This window comes from Coptis chinensis, chromosome 1, assembly GCF_015680905.1.
Source record: "Coptis chinensis isolate HL-2020 chromosome 1, ASM1568090v1, whole genome shotgun sequence".
NCBI lineage: Eukaryota > Viridiplantae > Streptophyta > Magnoliopsida > Ranunculales > Ranunculaceae > Coptis > Coptis chinensis.
Genome location: NC_141456.1, coordinates 82588555 through 82612704, shown reverse-complemented (window position 1 = coordinate 82612704; position 24150 = coordinate 82588555). Strand labels below are relative to the sequence as shown.

General features: G+C 36.9%; 2 protein-coding genes across 2 annotated transcripts; one reads left to right on the top strand and one right to left on the bottom strand.

The window, feature by feature from the left end:
• The first annotated feature begins 4337 nt into the window (after positions 1–4337).
• Positions 4338–6022, top strand: LOC147525475 (aspartic proteinase CDR1-like). Its single transcript, XM_086565216.1, has one exon. The coding sequence runs from the start codon at positions 4557–4559 to the stop codon at positions 5880–5882; it is 1326 nt and encodes a 441-aa protein (XP_086421342.1). The 5' UTR covers positions 4338–4556; the 3' UTR covers positions 5883–6022.
• A 1223-nt stretch (positions 6023–7245) lies between these two features.
• Positions 7246–9181, bottom strand: LOC147525474 (cysteine-rich receptor-like protein kinase 10). Its single transcript, XM_086579485.1, has 2 exons — positions 8954–9181; positions 7246–7450 (listed from the first exon to the last, which is right to left on the bottom strand). Exons 1-2 carry the CDS (start codon positions 9148–9150, stop codon positions 7246–7248), a joined length of 402 nt encoding a protein of 133 aa, XP_086435611.1. The 5' UTR covers positions 9151–9181.
• Positions 9182–24150: the final 14969 nt, after the last annotated feature.

The following is a 24150-nucleotide window of genomic DNA, read 5'->3' as shown; positions in this document are numbered from 1 at the left end:
TTAGTGTATCCAAAAAGGATCTCATCGCCTTCGCTCCCACTCTTCAAACTCAACATCTTGTTTGTGAAGGGTCTCATCTCCTCCATTTCTCTTTCGTAGAACTCATTATTGTATCCACAAAGGATCAAAGAATCCTCAGTCTGCCAACTGTCTGTATCTCGAATTCTACGACCTTCCTTGTCTGCCAAATCCTCAATCTATCAACTATCTATATCTCGAATTCCACGGCCTCTGTTCTTATTCAACTTGTCATCGATGCTTTGCATCACATATCTAACTTCCACGGACTCAATGCCCCTTCTACATAGTTAATTTGCCACTATATTATTCTCGAGTGTGCTAATCTCCTTTGTGATTTGGAATATGCTTTATATGGCTGCCCCTTGTACTTTTGTGGACGAGTCTCGATCGGCGTATTATTATTCGTCTCCATCGATCCTTTCACTCACATATCTGCGAATGGTTTCTTCCCATGCATTCTCATTTGTAAAACCCAACGTCATATCCATGAAGGGTCTATCCCCTTCGCTCGCTCTTACTCTTCAACCTCCATCATCATGCCCGCGAAGTGTCTCAACCCCACCGTTAGCACTCCTTCATAGAACTCACTACCATCTCCACATCCCCTTCGCTCACGCTTCTCAAACTCCATCATCATGCCTGCGAAGTGTCTCAACCCCGCTATCAACTCTCCTTTATAAAACTCATTACCATGTCTGCGATGTGTCTCAACCCAGCCAACAGCTCTCCTTCATAGGACTCACTACTATGCCCGCGGAGGGTCTATTCCCTTTCACTTTCACTCTTCAAACTCAATACCATGCCCGTGATGTGTCTCAACCCAACCATTAGCTCTCCTTCACATAACTCACTACCATCTCCCTAAAGGGTCTCATCTCCTTCGCTCTCACTCTCTGCGAAGTGTCTCAACCCCACCGTCAGCACTCCTTCATAGAACTCATTACCATCTCCGCATCCCCTTCGCTCTCGCTCTTCAAACTCCATCATCATGCTTGCGAAATGTCATAACCCCGCTATCAACTCTCCTTTATAGAACTAATTAACATGTCCGCAACGTGTCTCAACCCAACCAACAACTCTCCTTCATAGAACTCACTACTATGCCTGTGGAGGGTCTATTCCCTTTCGCTCTCACTCTTCAAACTCAATATCATGTCTGTGATGTGTCTCAACCCAGCCATCATCTCTCCTTTATAGAACTCACTACAATCTCTGTGAAGGGTCTCCTCCCCTTCGCTCTCACTCTTCAACCTCCATCATCATGCCCGCGAAGTGTCTCAACTCCGCCGTCAGCACTTCTTCATAAAACTCACTACCATCTCCGCATCCCATTCGTTCTCGCTCTTCAAACTCCATCATCATGCCCACGAAGTGTCTCAACCGCTATCAACTCTCCTTTATAGAACTCATTACCATGTCCGCGATGTGTCTCAACCCAGCCAACAGCTCTCCTTCATAGAACTCACTACCTTCTCTGTGAAGGGTCTCATCCTTTTCGCTCTCACTCCTCAAACTCAACATCATGTCCACGATAGGTCTCAGCTTCTTCGTAGAATGTGGTCTTCTAAAATACAATATTGGAAATTTGATCAAACTCCATAGAATATCCAGTAGCAACTCAGTCTGTCCCCAAGTTTGATTCAGACACGAGGGTCCGCGGAGGGCTCATCCCCCTCGCACTCATTTGGATAGTCCCATAGCATATCCGCAAAGGGTCTTCTTTAATCCATCCACTATCCTTCGGAATGCACATCCAGGAATAGCTCAGCCTGCCCCATGTTTGATTCGAACACGAGGGTTCGCGGATGGCTCATCCCCCCCGCACTCATTCGGATAACCCCACGCCATATCCGGGAAGGGTCTTCTCGAATCCCTCCGCTCTCCTTTGGAAAGTATAACAACATATCTAATTGCATTTGTTGTAGTTTTGCTATCGTATCGCATGTCTTTCTCTTTCTCTGTAACCTAAAACTTTCATGTTTGAGTGTTATACAAGTAATGTGTGAGTTATAATGCAGAACATTAATTCAGCATAAGTATTTGAATACAAATATAATGACGGTCATATGCTCAAGATAATGTACAATCGGTCTTACCCTAAGGTGTACGACCATGTTTCTCATTCATAGTCTGCGGCCTCTTAGAGCGAATAGGTTCACGGGATACCACGAGGTCTGGGGACAATCCCAATCTGTCCCCACATACATCTCTACCATGGATGAGGACAAGGCTTGCTTGCCCCCAGTGTAACTCTAGTTGACGGCCGAGTCACTACTCGTCCGTCTATTATGTACATGACAGTAAAAGAAACGAGTTACCTACTGTGGTGTATGTCTCTCCACCTTTTTTGTAATCATCTTATCCTCTATATTCAGAAGCTCCAAGCCGTTGATCTTAGTCCCAACCTATTGATCTCATTGTTCCTCTGTCTCCAAACTTCATCACCGTCGCTATTGTTGAATACTTTGCAAAAACTAAAATCACTAATATCACAAAGGAGACTATGTTGTCCCTTGTTAGATCCACCGCCCCTCTGGCAATACTTAACGTGATTGAAATACCCTTTATGAATGCCCAACACAAATCCGAGGTGGTACACCCAGGCCATCCTCTTACCACACTAAGCCCTAGTCCGCACACTACTAGTCCACCAATGTACACACTATGCCACCAGTTCTCACACTATGCCATAGTCCACACACTACAACACAACCCACACTCCATAAGTCCACCCACATTATTACCCTACACACTTGACCACAATAGATTATAACCTAGATTGTTGAGAGCGTAGGATAAGGATTATCTGAGTTTGAAGAGGGTGACCATGTTCTTACTGTATTTACTGGCGAATGTACGACATGTAAATCTTGCTCCTCTGGATAGATTGAGTGACACAATTGATAAGAGCATCAACATTTTCTAAACAAATTGGGAGGTCTTATTGACCACGACTCAAGCACCCAAAACTTAATTTCAGAACAGACTCATACAACCCAAATAGCAAATAAGCCCATTTTACTAAGATCTGAAATGGGTCCAAACTGACCCATTTCCCCATCTTCTCCACCCATCTCTCCACTCACCACCAGATCTGATCAGAGCACCACCAACCAAAACTCCTATAAAAAAGTATCAAATCTAACTCCACCACTTCACATCACTAATCAAGAACTAGTTATATAACAAACTAGATCTGAGCACCACCAAATTTGGCCTCCAACAACACTTTCAGGAGAGAGAGATCTACTACTATTGAGAAAAGATCTTGCGACAAACTTTCACCATCAAAATACCAATAACCAACCACTAGAAACACACCGACAACAATACATATGAAAAACCCAACTGATTTACACCTTCAAACAATCTTCCCTTGTCATTCATTTTTACACTTTTAAGCTTTTCAGCACGACTCACTTGAGATTCCGCAGCCCCCACCATAAACAGCAAAAGAGCTTCGGTCAAAAATCCGTACTCCTCATATTCACCACCCCGTACTGTACAAAATCAAGGTATCTACCAAAACAAAAATGTCTCGATCTCATCAAAAAATCGGAAAATAGAACAGTGTAACATTTTGTTCGAGTCCCTATCCTACAGACGGCGCCATTTGTCGCACCCAAATACGTGACCATTAACCTTGCTAGCTTTAGGGCTCTATTCTTGATCTTGATCGGCTGTACCAATATTTTAAGTTGCCTACGTATTCATTTTGGGATCAAGCCGCCGTAGTCCACTATTTTCTCCACACCCCTCTCCCCTCTCTTATGAGCTTACTCCTTTTCTTTCTTTTTCTCTCCTCCTCCTTCATTTTCTTTAGGTTTACCTCTTGGGCTATAGTATGGTCTTGAGCCTGTCTCTTGGCCCAATACCTATATGACCCATTTATGAATATGACTACTACAAGAACTACAAGACACCTCGTGGGTTATAGACTTGATCTGGCGTCTGAAGTCTGCACTATGGGTTATAGCACTCACGGGGATCATTTGTCACACCCAGTGTTGCGAGTTAAGAAAATGCATGACCAAAATATGTCCATTTAATTATCAGCACTGATCAAAATAGAAATTACTTGTTAAAATTAGTTAGTCCTTCCTTTATTATCATTATCAGGCAATGGATCAAAACAGTCTCGATGATATCACAAGCAATTTTTTTATTTAAACTGATATATTTCCTAGTACAAAGAACAGTTAATGTTCCTTTTGATCTTCTCGAGATCAAGCTAGGAAATTCTTTATTATCACAATAATTGGTGTTTCCATAAACAGAAATGGGATAAATACATCTTAATTCAATGAATCCTTCTATTCCAAATATCAACTCGCGCGTATAATCTTATTCAATGAATATGCAACATGTATGCGACCATCATTCAGAGTAAACGTAGAATAAAATCCCTTCACCTTCTGAATCAGTAAATGTGATCTTTTTAACTTCCAAATACAGCTTTGTATCATCCGGCAAAAAAAAGGCTATATATACATGCGTACACTTGACATGAGCACTATAGCCTCAATCAACTCACCATGGCACCCAAAGGCCTCCTTCTTGTTATGCTCTTATCCATTTACTTCTCTAGTACTCTTTCTTTCATTCATGCTAACAGAGATGTTGGTTTCAGTGTTGATCTCATACACCGTGATTCGCCAAAATCTCCTTTCTACAATCCACATGAAACTCATTACGACAGATTGAGGAAGGCTTTCCGTTATTCAGTTTCTCGTGTCAATCACTTTAACCCGACTTCAACTTCTCCAAACCAAGTTCAAGCCGACCTGGTTCCAAATGGTGGATCATATCTTATGAACATCTCTATAGGAACTCCACCAACTGAGTTGATTGCTATCGCAGATACTGGTAGCGATCTCACATGGATTCAATGCGAGCCTTGTGAAGCTTGTTACAAGCAAATAAATCCAATCTTCAATCCCAAAGAGTCATCTTCGTATAAAACATTATCTTGTTCGTCTAAACCTTGTGAAAGTTTGTCTGAGAGCGTTTGCAATAACGAAGACACCTGTGGTTATAGTATGAGTTATGGTGATAAATCTCACAGTCTAGGGGATCTAGCTAGTGAAACCTTGACTATGGCTTCAAGTAGTAAGAGACCTGTTCGGTTGCCTAGCCATGTGTTTGGATGTGGACATAGTAATGAAGGAACCTTTGAAAAACATGCCTCGGGCATTATTGGCCTTGGAGGTGGGTCTTTTTCGCTGACTACTCAGTTAGGTTCCAAGATCGGTGGTAAATTTTCCTACTGCATGATTCCGTTTAAACCCAATACTACTGCTTCGAGCAAGATGAATTTTGGTAGCCTTGGTGTTGTTGAGGGTGAAGGAGCAGTGTCGACCCCTTTAGTTGATAAGGATCCCTCGACATTTTATTATCTCACTTTAGAGGGTTTAAGTGTTGGAGACAAGAAGTTGGCTTACAAGGGTTCGTCAAAGACCAATGCCTTCGGTGAAAAGGGAAACATTATCATCGATTCGGGAACAACATTGAATCTCCTCCCTTCTGAATTTTATACAGACGTGGAATCTGCTTTGAAGGAAGCTATTGACCTTGAACCTGTCGAAGACTCGGAATCAGGACTTTCATTATGTTATCAATTGAATGGTAAAAAAAAATTTAAAGCACCTCCAATAACTGCTCATTTCAAAGGGGCAGATTTGTTGTTGACAACAGTAAACACATTCATTATGGTGACGGAAGATGAAATTTGTTTCAGCATGATTGCTAGTCCTCTTTCTCAAGCTATCTATGGCAACATTGCTCAGACCAACTTTTTGGTTGGGTATGACACTGAGGCTAGGACAGTCACCTTCAAGCCAACTGATTGTACTACACAATAGGTTTGCTTAGGTTTTATTTCTTTGGTTAGTATTGGTTTTCTAGCTCTAGGCTTATTTGTTTAGATCGATGAATGTGTTGCTCATCGATAATATTCTATTGGATTAATTGTAAAATTGGTGTTGGAAAGATCAAGCTGTCGTTTTTTTTAAAGAGATTGACCCGTGGATGAATGTTTTGTGTAAGTTGAACGTACTTGTGACCTAATCATAACGTCATTAAGCACAAACAATGTGTAATTACCATAAATCAATGAAAAATGTCAATTAAGCTTGGAATGTTCAAACAATCTTGAACAAATCAAGATCTGTAAAATGAACATACGCAGTCACACTGTCGCAGCGCACCACCCGAATTCTTTGAAGACAAGATTTAGAAGTGCAGTAGGAAAGAATTCTCTATTCTTACGTGAATGTTGAGTGTTATCTCTACTTTTTGTTCCACTTCCTTTTCTTTTCTTCTATTCTATTCTGGTACAACCAGTCAATCAATCATACGAAACTTGAAATAAATTTGGTTAATTTACATTTGAGGATGATGTTAGGGATGATGAGATGGTGTGAAATTTGAGGAGATGAAATCCTGAATTTCACTCAGCAGAAAGTATTTACATTTACATAAAGAAGTTACATGCATACTGTTCCAGAGTATCAATTTACAAGGACCCTATTATTCTACCATTATAGTTCTCAGATGATAAACAAGCCATATATCTCAAGCATGACCACGTCTGGGGTAAAATATTCACTGTTAGTCTCACTTTTTGGTGTGAAATCTTCGCCATCACTCTCAATCATATCTCCAGCATTTGCAAAGTTACCATGATGGTGCTCACACTTGAATTTGCATAATCGTATCCAAAGCGATAGGACAGATCATAAAATGGGTTGGGAGGTCTCGTGACTTCCATTTCTCCCTCAAGCAACTTCACCACGGTGCTCACTGAAGGTCTGTCTTCTGGCACATGTTGAACACACCAGAGAGCAACCATAGACATTCTTTTGGTCTTTTATCTATCTTTCTCCTCAATGCCGTGTCATGCGAGAAGCTCTTTTAACTTCCCTTTCTCATATTTATTCCAAAGTTGTAGAGGAAACCATTCTAGTCTCCCATAGTTGGGCCAATTCCTCTGCTTCATCACAATTTCAAATAACATATTGCCAATTAAGCCATAAACATCAGACTTGGAAGTTACTCGGTCTGACATCAATACCTCTGGAGCCATATAACCCAAGGTTCCACTAACTCTTTCCAAGGTGACATCGGTTATATCCCTCTAATATAGCTTCGAAAATCCAAAATCTCCAACCTTGGGACAAAATTTGGAGTCAAGGAGAATGTTACGAGGCTTTAAGTCGAAATGGATTACCCTCTGTTCATAACCATCATGTAAATATAAGATTCCCTTTGCCGTCTTAACAACAATGTTATAGATTTATAGAGCTTCTCCCAATCTAGAGTGTGGGTATTGTCAAATAAAACCTTGTCGAGAGATCCATTCTCCACGTATTCATAGACAAGTGCTTTAAAGTTGTCATCAAAACAAAATCCAAAGAGTCTTACTAAGTTTCTATGGCAAGTCTTGTTGGGATTACTTTAATCCTACATCTTTAACATGCTAATCTATTATTGATCAAAAAAGAAATTAAAAGAAAAATACCTTCAAAACTGCCAGATTGAAGATTGACAGTAGATAGAAATTTTCCAAAGCTGAATCCAAGTCACTTAGTCTTCAGCCTTCTAGTAGTATTCACTACACAACACACCACAAAGTACTTTTGTTTTTCTCCTACTTTTAGTTGTACTTTTCCAGGAAAGAGTAATGGTCCCTTTCTCCAAAAAGCTCTTATATAGAGAAACTTTGAGAATACCATAAGTGTGTGTAGTGGGATCTACTTAGGATTCCAAGTCTTATCTTAAGAGGATAAGTCCTTGTCATACAAGTACTTGTACTTGATATATTAAAACACTTTTAATATATATCTCTTTAATATGGAAAGTGCCCATTAACAAATCCATATTTACAATAAGGCCCTTGGAACTTTCAAGAAAGTCCTTTCCCACCATTTATTATATCTAAGTCCCTCCACCTTACTTGTATTCACAATTAGACCATTGGGAATTTGTTCTTCACTGTCACACCCATGTCTAATTGACCCAATTTTACATTTAACATTAATTGCGCATTAAGAAACTATTTCTTATACCGGTCGGGTTTGAGCTCAATTAGTTATGTCACAATTTCCTAATACATAACTCCGTAGAGTTGTGGATCCTTTATTAGAATTTGTGATTCAAGACGTCCTACATTTATTACCCAAAACATCAAGTCTAGTCTATGAATAGACATTACTTTTTAACGTCTCAAAGTAATAAATTTGAGACACAATAAATTTTCACAATTCCTCAAGTCTAGGGATTAATTAGTAGAGTGAGATTTGCACACTAACCTTAACAGCGAATTTATAGTGTGTTCTCACTTTGATCCCCTCAGTGTCAGTCATGTGACTACACCAATATACAAACTTAGAGTCATACTCAAATGATTGAGATATCATCATTCTATCATATAGCAGTTATGTATATTACAGTCTTATAAGTGAAGCGTCCGACTTCACCCCTAACTGTGAGTATTTTAGGTAAATAGATACAATCAAATCTCCCGCACATGACTCTTCATATGCTTGATTGCTCTAATTCTATTACCTATGGAACTTATGGTTTCATCATATGATATTAGTTCATCCATATGCATAATAATAAGATTCACTTATATTACAGTCTTATAAGTGAAGCATCCGACTTCACCCCTAACTGTGAGTATTTTAGGTAAATAGATACAATCAAATCTCCCGCACATGACTCTTCATATGCTTAATTGCTCTAATTCTATTACCTATGGAACTTATGGTTTCATCATATGATATTAGTTCACCCATATGCATAATAATAAGATTCGTGTATTTAATTAAACATCATCATGTATAATCAATAAATGTTCATTTGCTTTGTAAAGGCCAAATATCCCAACAAGTCTTCCCTAGCATTCTCAACTCAGCCATATATAAATGACTCTTCTACCACCTCGTATGAAGTTTCATCTAATACCTTAACAGCCACTAACAATCCACTGGGAAATTTTCCTTTGTATACCTTTCCATAGCCACCAGATCCTATATGAGTAGAGAAATTCCAAGTAAAGCTCTTCAGTTGTTTACGTGAGAATCGTATTGGTTTCTCTCTTGCCATTTCACTTAGAAATTTTTCCATTTTCTTGGAGTTGTTCTTTTCTCTTTGCTTTTTTTTTTTCTATCACAACATCAAAACTTTTAATAAGTTTCTTACTGTGCAAGCTCTTATCTCTGGAATTCTTTGCAATCTTTGGAAACCAGCCACCAAAACAACTTTGATGAATTTGTGGATTTACCTCTCATTTAACATTTCATTCAACTCAATGTCTGCTACAAAAAAAACATTAAAAAAACAATAGCCCATGTGCTATATTTCGTCGGTTAGGCCGTCATAAAAACCGCTGTAGTTTTTGAAATACGACGGCCTAGGCATTTGTAATGTTTAAAAAACAACGACGACTTTTAACACTTGTAAATTAACAACAACTATCAGCCCATGTTTCTTTTAACAAGAAAATAGTCCAGAGGACCAATTTGGGGAAAAAATAACTCTAGAGGACACTGTTTTTTGTGAGTAACTCACAAGGACAAATTTTGGGGAAAAGTAACTCACGTACCCAATATTTTAAAATTAGGAACCCTCAAGGACAAAATAAGTTGCCCCGACCCTTTTATTTTTTTTAAATGCCAGTTATACCCTTCCGTGAAAATAAATGGCCTGGATTTAAAATAAATATTTTCCAATTTAACCCTTTCTGTCATTTTACTATGAACAATGAGTGTTCATACCTTCTGTTGGTGTATGAACAATGATTGTTCATATCCAAATAGGTGAATGTACTTTATACAATATATTGATGTATGAACATTGAATGTTAATAACAAAAGGACTATGAACATTCAATGTTCATGCCCAATCAATGTTCATACCCAAGGACTATGAACATCGAATGTTCATACCCAATCAATATTCATACCAAAGGACTATGAACATCGAATGTTTATACCCAAAGGACTATGAATATTGAATGTTCATACCCAAGGACTATGAACATTAAATGTTCATGTATGAACATAACATTCAATGTTCATACCCAAAGGACTATGAACATTGAATGTCATACCCAATGACTATGAACATTCAATGTTCATACTAAATACACCGGGTTGTTTCGTCTGGGCTGGGCCGTTAATTATTTCGCGTCAGGGGTATACTTGACATTTTATCTACCCGATCCATTTTTTATTTCACGTCAAGGGTATACTTGACCTTTCATCTACTCGGTCCTTGTGAGCTACGAAAAAAAAAGGTGTCCTTGAGAGTTACTTTTTCAGCAGTTTTGTCCTTGAGAGTCACTCCCTGTTCTTTTAAAGTTAGTCCCACGTATAATTTAGAATAAAACCACAAACTTTAGCCATCGTTTATGGGAGAGATTTTTCAATAGTTCTCACTGTCATTTATTTATTTAGTATTTTTTTTTCCTGTTGTACCTAATAAGCATGTATTCCTGTAACAAGAACATTAACAAAATATAAGACAAGAACCTGAATCAAAACAAAATATTTTCATTGAATACTTGAAACTTCAACAAAACAAATCCTATCCAACAAATTTATACACAACCAAGTCTTTAAGATAACTTAAGAGAGTAATTTAGATTACATTAGTAAAAACTTTAGGCCATGTAATAATAGATCCCACGTCAATGTCACTGAAGGTCTTTCCTCTAGCACCAAACAATTAAACTCATTGTGAAATTGCAAAATCTCATCCACTATGATTTGATATGCATTCTCAATCAGGTACTTCATCTCAATCACCAAGTATTCTTCCAAAGGCAACCACTCTACCCCTCATGTTGTGCAACTCACGTGTTTGTGTAGAATGTGATACCATTGGTTGCCTAGACAATGAATGACCAATTGTGTGCAACGAACAAGATATGAAGTAATAAGAAAATCTTAATACGACAAACATGCCAACTAGTAGATTAATGTGTAAAATCAAGAGTTGTGTAACAATATATAACAATATTATATATTTATAGTTGGTAATTTGTTGCAGACTCAACAAGGAACAGGTACACTTGGCAGCTTTATATATAGGCAATATATAGGCAAGAGGGAATTAAAGCAAAAGAAACCAAGTTAGTTGCAACATTCTAAACACTGAAAGAAAAATGAAGAAATCCAATATACTAGGCATATAATTGTAACTCCCCCAAACCCACTATATCCTAGCTAAGCAGCCGAGGATATAATGAGTCGGAGAACCCAACTTCTTAACTGTCTCGACAAGTGCCGAACAGTCAAGTAACTGGTTTACAAAATGAAACCATTAGAATAAGTCAAATACCGGTGATAACTAACAAATATAAAACAAAAACAAAGTGTCCAAATTCTAACGCGAATAATATCCCAACTTCTCTCTCCACGCATGTGGTCACCAATCAAACACCTGCAAAATTTGTAATGGCGTAAAAACCAAGCACCCAACAAGTAATATCCATGAACTAGTCTTTTCAAATCTAAATAAAATATACCAAGCATATCAAATAAAACCGAGCCAACACACACTTAATTCCAAATACTGACCAGTACAAATATTTATCAACTATATAAGATGTGGAAAACAAGTGAACTCAACAAGTGCAACGCATGCAAATGATCCCAAACACTTATACATAGTATATAGCTCAAAACTAAGAAAGTGCATCATCGTCATCAAATAATAATTCATTCATCAACACAAGTCAGAATAAAGAACTAAAAACAGAACAACACAATTAAAACCAATTTCAGTTTAATCATATAGGTTTAACATACAATAAACAAACTCAGCAGGAAAAGGAATTACACACACATTAATTATTGTAATCCACATTTCCAATCTCAATTTAAAATGCACAATAAAAGTGTCGACATCTAAGTTGAAACTAGACTTGGTCATAATTTATTTAAATGAAAGAAAAGCTTGTAGATATCTTGCCTGCAATCAGCAAATATATATATATATATTTGCTAATATATATATATATATATATATATATATATATATATATATATTTGCTAATATATATATATATATATATATTAGTGTCATCAACGATTTGGTCTGAAGTCTCCAATTTCATCTCTTTTCATCACAAGAAGGTGGCTGAATTTACCCAAAAGAACTGAAATTTTGATGCGTCTCGAGCTGCAACCACCAACCAAACCATATACCAAAACAAAGCCCATTGAATCTAGATTATGAGGATCCAATCGGCATCCAAAATCGATCTTGGTGGAGAAAATTATATCTATTTTGGTGAAAAGGTGTCAAATCTTACCAAAACCGAAAATCATCCATTAACTTCTTTGTGAGGGTTGATCCAAGGAGGTTATTAAATTGACAAATCATAAACACAAGCTCCTAATCATCTTTGATCTCCATGATCTCTTCGAGTTTCCCTCAATAACCGAGTTTCCCCCAATAACCGACTCGCTTTTGGTACATGAATACCAGAGAAGGAACGAGAGGAGTCGAGAGGTTTATGTTTGTTCTTTATTTCCGAATTTCAAGTCTATCGGGTTGTATAAAGTTCATGGGTCAAACTAAAACCGTGGGCTATTCACTAATACCAAACTCCTATTTAATGGGTCTGTTTTAACTCCTAAAATTCCACTAGACGTTTACTACTAAACCCAAAAATATGGGGTTTTACATTCTTCCCACCTTAAAAAGAATTTCGTCCTCGAAATTAAATTGATCCACAAGACTTCGCAAAGTAAATATCACATCATACGACAAGAGAAGAGAGATAAGACATCACCTTGCTGATCACATTCCAAAGTTGCTACTCAAAACCAAACAAATCACCATAATCACTTCTGTGAGAGGAGTCACGCTACCTAGCTAGTTTAGTTAATATACGCTCAATGCTATTTGACCACAAATTTATTTAGATAGTTCATACATAATCAAATCCCTAGACCGGTTGCAATAAGAATGCTTAAAACTACGTACTAAGAAAACCGTATCATATCTTGATAGACAAAAGATGCATGTATTATCGACCAGTGCTCTCCAACACATGAGAGTTGTGAAAAATGGAATAACGCTAATTGCAAAAGAAAAAGTGGTCTATAAGAGTAGTAGTCTCCAACTCTAAAATTACATTTGATAACTAAAGTTGTAGTAGTGAGAGTTTCAAAGTTTATTTGAGTGAGGTTCACCATAAATTGTTTAGAGCTTGAATGAATGGGAGTTTAATGGAAGAAAGGTAGGTTTCTTAGCTTTTAGGACTTGTTTTGTTAACTCTAGTTGTATTGAAGATTATTAGAAAAGACTTTGTTGAATGAAGGATTGAAACACAAACTTGAAAGAAATAACTTGATTGAAATGAAGAACAAACTTGAAAGATTGAATTGAAGAACAAAACTTGAAAGAAATAACTTGATTGAAAATGAAGACCAAAAAGTAAAACGACTTGAATGTAAATGACTTGAAAATAAAATCCTACACTACTCCTACATGACACTAGAATAAGTCTAGGTGCATTCTCTCATCCTACTTTTGAGTTCTTATACCCCTACTTTTATAAAAGCTTGATTTGCCCTCTCCCTCTACAATCAAGACACCTCACCAAGGTTGCTTTATTGATAAAGTGTAAAATGATAGTTTTACCTAGACTTAACTATTTATGCTACTAATAAGTAAAACTAAAGCTATTTTACTGCTATGCTATCAAAGTTATCTACTCTCGATTATCGGGAAATATATGGAGTAGAGAATTCGTTCCACTCCTAGTTGTTTAAACGTAAGTTTCTACTAATTTAATCGATACTAACAAAACGAATGAGAGTAATGAAGCGTACTTATACTAATATGGTGATTGAATACTAAAATGTGAATATGGAGAAAGGATTAGGGGAATTTGATTCCACTTGATGTATTCCTAATATGCTAGTATATATTATTGCAATCCTAACCAATAAAGATTAAGTATTTGATCCCTAATTATTCATGGCAATCTCTACCAACTAATAATTAGCATGTGAGGAAGTTCAACCCATTCTCATGGCGAATCAACTAACCTACTAGAGTGAAACTCTTAAAAAGTAATAATCCTAACTAACACATCAAGTATTCATCAAGCTTCATCAAACCTCTCTAGTAGAGGTTTAGCTAGAAGTCATTAGACTATCATTAATAAAGAGATAAGAAGAAAACATGATGAAGAACAAACTTGGATTTTATTGATCTTATTGAATAATGAAGAACAATTAATTAACCTAACACTAATGAAAGAGCTAATGAATTAAAAATTAGGTCTAAACTAATTAATAACTAAGTCTATGTCTAATTATCTAGCTATCTAGGTATATTGATCTAACTCTAAGTATTCTAACTAGGGTATCTAAGAGTTTGGCCTTAGTCCTCTTTATATAAGAGAGGGCTAGGTTTACATTTTCGTGTATGGGCTTTGGAGCCATGTTTAGGGTCCCTTAAATCAAGCCCAAAACCTAATTACATATGTCCAAAATGGGTTTGCTGAAAATTACTACAATAGACTTTTCGTCCACTTCTGCTCCTTTTATTGGGTCAAGGCTTAGACCATTAGAAATCTTTTTTCGATCCGGTCGTTTTGACGTATAATAGGCCCAATTATGAGGTCTGCGTCCAAAGATACGGATTTCGGAAGTTCTGTTGACTTTTCTGCTCTATTTCTGCCCGTGTTGACTTTGATTTTTCAGCTTTGATCGGGCTTTAAAAAGGCTTTTTCTCCTTGAATCTTGGTCTTTAAGCATAGAACTTCTTAGCAACCAACCTTTGCTCCTTTATCTCGCAAAAGTGACATATTTCTTCTCATATTCGACTCTAATGCCTGAAATATGCAAAAGCACGTAAACAGTACTAACTCTTATTTATTATACACATAATTGGTCTAAATGTAATGATATTAAGGGGTTAAAACTATAGTTTTGGACTCTTATCAAATCACCCCCAAACAACATTTTGCTTGTCATCAAGCAAATATGAGAAATTAATATAAGTAACCAAAAATGGAGTTCTAACTAATCTCGTTTCGCTGAGTGCGATTGCATTTACCATATGCAACAAGGCCTTAAACCACTAGAAATTCCTTAGTGGATGAGTTATAGCCTCGTGAGAGTTTTCTAGAGAAGGTACTCACAAACTTCATTTATACTATAACGACTAAGAAATAAAATTACTGTTTCCTACTTTATTCTTAGATATCTATACATCTCACTAGCAATTAATACAGAATAATCAATTAAAAATCTAAGCTAATACGTGCATAATAATCAATAATCTACAGATAAACATATATACAATTAACTATGCTGTGAAATGCAATAACATGTCTATTTCTGAAACTTTGGAATAGCCTCCTTAACTAGGTCCTCACATATATGTCAAGACAAAAACACTCTAATTTTTCCACTCAAGTTTCGCTAACTCCAGTGTGCAGTGGGCACACTTTATCTTACAATCTCAATGACACACAAGGAAGCTGAAGTCGATCAAACACATTTGCCACTTACTATCACACTAACCTATTCCTAATTGAGCTAGATGTCTTTATTAGGTGTTGCGGGGATTAGGAGATGGTTTAAGAAGGAAGGAAATTGATATTCAAAAAGGACAAGTCTGAGATAATAGAGTCTTCATATTATGTAACTAGAGAAAACCTTGTTCTTACTTTGCTTCTACACTTTGTTTCCATCCTTAGCCATTTTTTTCTTTTTCTTTTGGCTTTTGACTCCTTTGATTATGTTTTTGGAGTTTTAACTTTTTATTTTATTTTTTTATTTTTTTTCTTTGGATGGAAATTGCCTTTTCTTATTTGAAGCAACTAACAAATTTGTGGTTTCACAGGTCTTCCTCTTTTCTATTCTTCATTTCATCTATATTCTCAGACTCATTCAAAAATGGGTAGGCTTATTTTATTTTTATTTTGTTTTGTAAAAGGGTAAAAGATTTGCAGTTTATGAAAGGCTAAAGAAAGGCTCAGAGGGGCGACTAGCGGAAAATAATTTCATATAGGTTTGAATTTCTGGCTATATCGATCCAAAAATGGCCTAAATTCTCGCTTAGGATATGGTATAGTGATAAAGCAAGTGGACGTGTGATTTTTCTATTTGGAATTTACTTCTCTCTTGTGTCATTTCTCAAATATTTCACTCATATAAGGCTTTAGGCTATATTCTTACAGGATTTGTAGAATAAGTACTCTAGCCTAGATTTCAGAAACTTACTGCCAAACAATCATATATACTCATTCAATATATTTATAGAAAGATGCAATGATTATTACCTACATATCAACCTAAATATCTAAAGACTATTATAATATAAGAGCTAATGTGAAATATCTAGACTATTATCATTATAGAGAAAGAAACAATACCATTATTTCCTAAGTGTATAGCATAAACTATTTATTTTTAGTTTTTTAATTTTTTTACTAGAAAACAAGTGCATATTATACATATATTATCCTAATAGGTGCCTTAATTTACGTGTGTTTCTATGCCAAATCCAAACAATAACATGCTTTGTCCTCAAAGTATTAAAATAAGAAGGGTAGGAAATACCATGGAAACGCGTGAAAATTGAAGAATACCTACAAAACAAATTTAGAACATACTAATATAGATAAATAAAAACAGACGCAACTCTGAATGAGTTCCACCCGATATGGGGATAACAAAAATGAAATTGCTTGGGATATAAGCATTAGGCAGACACGAACAAAAATTAAAACTTACCTCATATCCTGCATTTAATCGTCTTCCTCCTCGTCTATATAGAAATGAGGTTCTTTTGCATCCTCCCACGCCATGCTAACTTGCCAAGCCTTTCTCCATGTATCATCAACGATAGCTATCCTATTAAACGTAACTTGGTCGGATGGGGTGTAAGGGGCAACCCAATTAGTTTGTATCCTCCACCCCGGACAAGTCATTGCACGGAAAGAACGTATAACATAATTAGTGGGTCTCATAATTTCAACCCCAACCCAATCCGTGAAACGGGCACAAAAATTAGGAAAAAAGAAACGCATGATCCGACAAACCAAAACAGGCATAAGAAGGTACTTATGCCTCATACTATGAGCTCTTGCTAGACTAGCCACTAAAACATGGGGAATGTCATATAAGAAATGTCCCTCAGTTAAAGCAAGGAAAACGTCACCAGCGGTATTACTCGCAGAAGAAAACTGTTACTCCCCTAAAATATTCATCATGATAAAGAACATGATAGTGCCTACGTTCAGAGACAAGCTACCAAGGGCCATATTATATTGCCCTTGGTCCTCAACACGAAAAACCCCTGCCCTATAAGTCTCGTGGAATTACTCATAGTTATAAAGGTATACATTATTAGATAGATAGCCCCATGAGTTTTTAGGAACATGCATAGGCATTTTCACAGCAAAGGCAACTAGAAACTTGCTGAAATCTATTGTCACATCATTAACTATGACAGAGAACACTTGTTCTCCATCTGGATGATAAAAGAACTTAGAATTATTATAGAAATATTCAGTAAGTTTATGTGAATACGAGTTAATAGGACTTACCAGTAGATTCTGCCATCTTGACTGCACAATCCTTTTGCGGAAACATCCTCCATAAGTCTCGCTTCTAAACAAATCCTCGAAAGACTACTCCAGTATGATTTGAGGAGACTTCATATCACACATACACACTCTAGAACTTCTAGAAACAACCTTGGAAGAACCTACAAAAAATCAAAACTGAAAGTGGCTGCGGAAGTGAAGGGCGCGGGCACGCTTAAGATTGCCTGTGGGAAGGTGTGGGCATGCTTTTACCTTGCTCGAAGTCCCGTGATTTGAGGGCGCACGCGCTCTGAGTATAGGCAAAACAGAGGGAGTACGCGCTCCGTGTATGATGAGTGCTATGAAGTGAAAAATCAAAGGTAAAGTGAGAGATGCAATTTGAGAGGTGTGATGTGAAGTTGAGAGTGCACCAAGGATTTATAGACAACTAGTTTCTAAGTTCCACAAGTTTCCTAACTAGTTAAGGCAACATGATGGAATAAGACAGTTATAAATCCAAAATAGAAACAAACAAGAGGCATACTCCAAAACCAAACCAATAGCTTTTTGTCTGGAATTAAAATAGCAATCATCTAATTATGACTCCTTGAGGTTAAGTTGCACCAAACAACACTTTCTAATTCTAGATACACCAAAATAGCAACATACTCACATAAACCGATCATTATCAAGCATACAATAATATTACGACAAAAATATGTGGATATGATTAGAGACATTGCTAAATAAATAAATCCACCCCCAAACAAGTTGGAAGGGTGGGATTCACGATCCACAACATAGCATATGCCGGAAATTAAAACAACTTTAAATTTAAAATAACAAATACATAATTCAAATTTAACTATTTAACTTAACAAGTCGGAATCAAAATACGACTAAACGACATACAACAAGAATAGGAAGTTGAGCGATCAAGAATGGAAAGACTAACACCCCACCCCCAAACAAATTTTTGCAAACATAGTTTAGAAAATTTGTTAAACACGTGGGTCTTTTAAAGTCAGATTCACAAGACTTGCTAGATTACTATTTTATAGGGTTTTAATATTTATTTATTTTTTATGAATAAGGTTTTATATAAAAGAAACAATAAAACAATAAAGACGTAAATCACTCCATAGAGAAACATGACTAAAAAACCGAGAAAACATGCAAGAGTGGAAAGTGTGAATTACGTTAACTGTGGACTCAGGATCCGGTACTTATAGCCACACACTCCAAAGGGAGGGCCCGGTTACCTTAATGATGCACGACCAAAATATAAGAGTGGAATAGAGTACACCGAAGAATAAAATGAGTCTTTTATAGTCAGATACTAGAGACTTTATTTAAAAAAAAAAAAAAAATATATATATATATATATATATATATATATATATATATATATATATATATATAACCTACAGTTTACCATATATCAACAACCGAAATAGTTGGGGGTCTTTCCATAAATAATTAACACGAAATGCACCCACAAACAAAATCAAGCACCATGATATTCTATGACGTGGCGTAGCGGAATGGGAGAAAACACTGATGGATCTAGGACCTAACCTAGCATGCAAATTCTTCTTTTTCCTCCAACGACAGGGTGACCAAGTGAATGATTGTGAGAAAATGGATGGTTGCAGAAGATATGGTGGATATGGACGAAGTTTAGAAGTATGGAATGGAAGAAAGGAGAGTGTGGGTTTATCACAAAAATCAGTGGTGGAGTGGGTTGGTATAATCACACAACTGAAAATGAAAATATCAGGTGGCTCTTTAGGTAGTATTTTCTTACTAGGAGAGTTTAGAAAATCATAAAGTACAGGAGAAACAAAAGGGTTAAGTGCAAACTCAAGGGTCCTTTGAAAAGGTGGAGGGCGGGGAATCAAGGCGGTTGGTGCGCGAGGTACTTCTTGATAGGGTGGATCATCACAGGCTCTAAGAAACTCATCGAATTCTTCATCTAGCTTGGTCGCATCCACATGATTATGGTATTCCTCTGCATCTTTGAGAAAGTCATCAATCTTGTCCAAGGAGTCAAAATTGTGATTTTCGTCCTCATCTATAAGAGGGGTATCCACTAGTGTAGGGGCGAAAGCGTCAGAGTCGGGACTTCGAAGGAAATGAATTTGGCCATTTTATTATTAGGAAACGTGTTGTCGAAATAATCTTGAGCTAAGCTCTCGATCATGCTAACCTCTCCATCGATAGTCCTACCTAGGAACTGTTGCATCGTTTTGAAAACATTTACCTCAACAGAAAAATGGCCAAAGGGCAAGGACATCGAGCCATCACGGCGGAAGTTTATGAGCGTGTTGGCAGTTGCCAAGAAGGGACACCCTAAAATGATAGGAACAGAGTCATTAGTGACTTCTGTGTCGAGGATAACGAAGTCGGCTGGGTAGTAAAAATTTTGAATTTTAACCAGCACGTTTTCAACGACACCCTTAGGATACTTAATAGAACGATCAGCTAATTGCAACGTCATTTTAGTTGGTTGCATCTCATTTAAACCTATTTGTTTATATAAATAATAAGGGAGTAAGTTAACACTCGTCCCCAGATCTAATAGCGCAATCGTCGTGTGGGTATTTCCTAAGGTGCATTGTACAGTAGGACGATTAGGGTCCTTGTACTTAACGATTCCATTATGTTTAGATAGAGTTGACAACTGTTCAGTTAAAAAGACGTCTTTTGGTATATTGGTCTTCCGCCTAGTAGTGCACAACTTTTTTAGAAACTTAGCATGTTGTGGTAACTTTTTAATAGCGTCAAGAAAATGTAGGTTTATTATTAGATTTTTAAAAACTTCCCTAATCTCATCAAAGTTAGTATCCTTGTGTAACATGGCTAGTCTCTGGGGAAACGGTGGGTTCTCTCTATATTTAGCATAAGGATTAATAGGAGTTTTAACCTTGGCCGCTTTTCTATTGGGTTGAGGTTTAACTGGTACTTCTACAGGAGTAGGATTGTTAGTTACCACATCAGTATCTAGTAAAATATCAGGTGTAGGGACTACTGGTGGGGTAACAATAGGCATAGTTACGGCGTTATCAACCACTCTACCAGAACGGAGAGTGGTGATGGCATTTAGCTCACCTACGTTTATATGTTCATTACTAAGATTACCAGTTACTTCAAAGGCTGTGTTTGGCATTTTAGGATTAGGTATGGCTTGACCTGAAAACACACCTTTTGGTTGGGCTTTCTCTTGGGCTAACTGCTTGATGGAATGATTAATGGATTGTAGAATTTGTTGGTTAGAATGATTAAAGGATTGTAACATCTGTTGGTTGGCCTGTATGTAGGCTTCAAAACGATCCGGTTGTGAAGGTGTAGTGGTCACAGGTGGTGTGACTGGAACTATCTCACGTTGATTATTAACGGATGGGTTGTGATAGTTATTAGTAATCGGAACGATACCTCTATTAGCATTATAATTATTATTATAATTATTATAATTACCTTGTCCTTGTCCTTGTCTCGGTGGAGCTTGGTTATAATTAGGTGCTGGCCTAACAGTTTGATTATTAAACCTTGGAGGTGTAACTTGATGATTATTGCGCCAACTGAAGTTGGGATGTTGTCTCCAAGGTGCGTTAGGTTCGCTATTAATGGAACAAACATTTTTCGGCTGAGCGGATGGTTGTTCATAGACTAGAGGATAATAGGAGTCGGGATGCTCAGGACTCAAACATAAATTACAAGGAACAAAGTTGACATTCATGACAGGAGTAGGCTGTTGTTGGACAGAAATAACTTCTACCTTTTTAGTGAAAGATTCGATTAAAGTTTTAAGTTCAGGATCAGATTTAACCTCAAACATACTGGCAGTCTTAACTATGGAAGAAGAATTAGCGGAGCGGGGGATGTCATTACCCCCTAGTTATTTTGACGTTTGGATTGATCTTCCAAAAACCTATAAGCCTCTGAGGTACCTTTACTAAGGAAACTACCCCCAGTCATTATGTCAAGAACCTCTTTATGGTGATGTAAAAGTGATAAGAGCCCAAAATTATAGTTTTAACACCTTTAACAATATCGCTTTTGACAAATTATGTGATTAATAAGTAAGAGTTAGTATTGTTATCGTGTTCATATGTATTTCATGCATTGGAGTCAAATATGTGCAGAAATGCGCCCTTTTGCGAGATAAAGGAGCAAGGGTTGGTTGCTAAGAACTTCTATGATAAAAAGCCAAGATTCAAGGAGAAAAAGTCTTTTTAAATCCCGATCAAAGATGAAAAGTCAAAGTCAACACGGGCACAAATAGTGCACAAAAGTCAGCAGAACTTTTGAAGGCCGTATTTTTGGACTCAAACCTCGGAATGGGGCCTACCTTATGTCAAAACGACCTTCTTGGAAAGAGATTTCCATTGGTCTAAGCCTTGACCCAATCAGAGAAGCAGAAGTGGACGAAAAGGGCTGTTGAAATCATTTCTAGCTGAAAAGCCTTTGTCTTGGGCAGTGTGACGTGGGGTTTTGTCTTGGGCTAACAAGTTCAGAGATTGTTGTATGGAGGCTAGAATTTGGGTTTGCTGTTGCATGACAGATAGCATTATCTCGGTGGGCTTATCTGTTTGGACACTAGTTAATAGTGTAACTGGAACTAGGTCTCTTTGGTTATTGATAAGTGGGTTTTGGTAGTTCTAGTTAAAATGGGATAGAACCAATGCTCTGTTCTGATTATTATAGGTACCTTGCCCTTGTCTGAATGTATTTGGTGGTTTATTGAAACCTGGAGGTGGTTGGGTTTGTGGATTATTAGTCCATGCGAAGTTTGGATGTTGTCTCCATGGTGCATTTGGTACATTGAAAGTATATACTTCTTCTGGTTGAAGTGATGATAGGTTTGTGATCAAGGGACAGGTGGCATCTATATGATTTAAGCTTAAACATAAATTTCATGGTGAGGTATTTATGTTTATGACAGGATGAGGAGTTTGATCTTTTTGTTTGGTTGTGAGGGCACCTATCTTTCTTGTGAGGGTTTCGATTAAAGTTTTGATTTAAGGATCAGATTTTACTTCAAAAATACCACTAGCCTTAGATGTACTGGGTTGGATTGTTTTGGAATTATTTATATCACCCTAATGGGTACTCTTTTTAGCTTGATTTTCAAGAAAGGTTAAAGCTTCGGTTGCACCTCTATCCAAAAAATTACCATTACTCAAAAAGTATTACATACTTCATGTATCCGGCGTAGATGTTCTTATGGTAACTCGTGTTTAAACCTGTGGAATATGGGTAGAAGATTGAATACGTTTGGTGGGATGCAAAAATCGCTCGTGAGCGGTGTGAGTCGAATATAAGATGGAGGTCCATCTTGCAACAATGTGTAGAAGTTGGAAAGAGGCTCTTCAGCTTGCACTACTTCGTCGGCCATTTTAGTAGGTAGATGACGAGAAATTAGAGATTGTCTAGGATGACGTGCTCTCTTATGTGAGTAAGTTTTATTTTCACTATAAACTAATAATCTAAACAGTTGGGGATCAATCTATAAAAACATATAAAAGCATACACCCCCAAACAGAATGAGATGATGAATGTGGGGTGTAATATGTAGAATGATAAGAGAAAACTTATATAACCCATCATGGAACTTATAAAATAACTCGTCATGTTTGAATTGTCTAAAAGAGTGAGAGGTTGGTAGTATATGTCCTTCATGAGGCTCAAATGATGGGGAATAGGACATACTAGGTTTCTCAACTACTGAAATGATGGACTCTTGTGTTTGTATATTGGGCAAAGTCTCTTTACTGGGAAAGTTTAGAAAATTATGAATGATCTCAAAGGCAATTGGCTTAAGTGTGAATTTGAGGTTTCTTTGAATTGGTTTCGTTGTGCATTCCTCAGAAATTGGTGGATTTTTAATGAATGGAGTTTGGATTTCAAAAGGTGTTATATTGGGATTGGGATGGTTGGGTGGTGGTTCTTCACATGATCTCGAGGACTCAGAGAATTTTTCATCTAGTTTTGGCATTTCCACAAGACTGTGGTTCATATCTGCAATAGTAAGGATGTCACAAATTTGTTCTGTCGATAAGTCTTTAATGACCAAACTAAATTGAAATCTACTTTCCACCATATACTTTATTCCCTCTTTTCCAATCACTTCATTTTCTTTGTCCTCTCTGCCTAGATCTTCATAAATTTTCTCAGTGCCATTTTCCAAGTGTGTCGAGTCTAGTACATGCTCTTGAGTTTCTTCTACTGAAATTTTCTCATTTATGAGTGATGATGCATTAAGGCATGTGAGAGAAACTATGACTTTGGGCATATAGTAATCATCATAAGATTTGGAATTCCCATGATAGTCAGGTAGAGGTTGATGAGGATTTAATTGGTCAGAAGTATCAGGATAGGCTTTAGCAATTGGATTTGTTTTAGTAACACCTTGTTTATCTTTTTGGTTAGGTTCTGGACTGGTGGGAATAATATTAGTCTTAGATGTGGCATTATTTGAATCGGATTGGAGAAAACATAAGGTAGTTGCTATTTATTGAGTTAGTATTATTTTCTTGGCCATTTCTTGGTAAAGTTGGTATGTG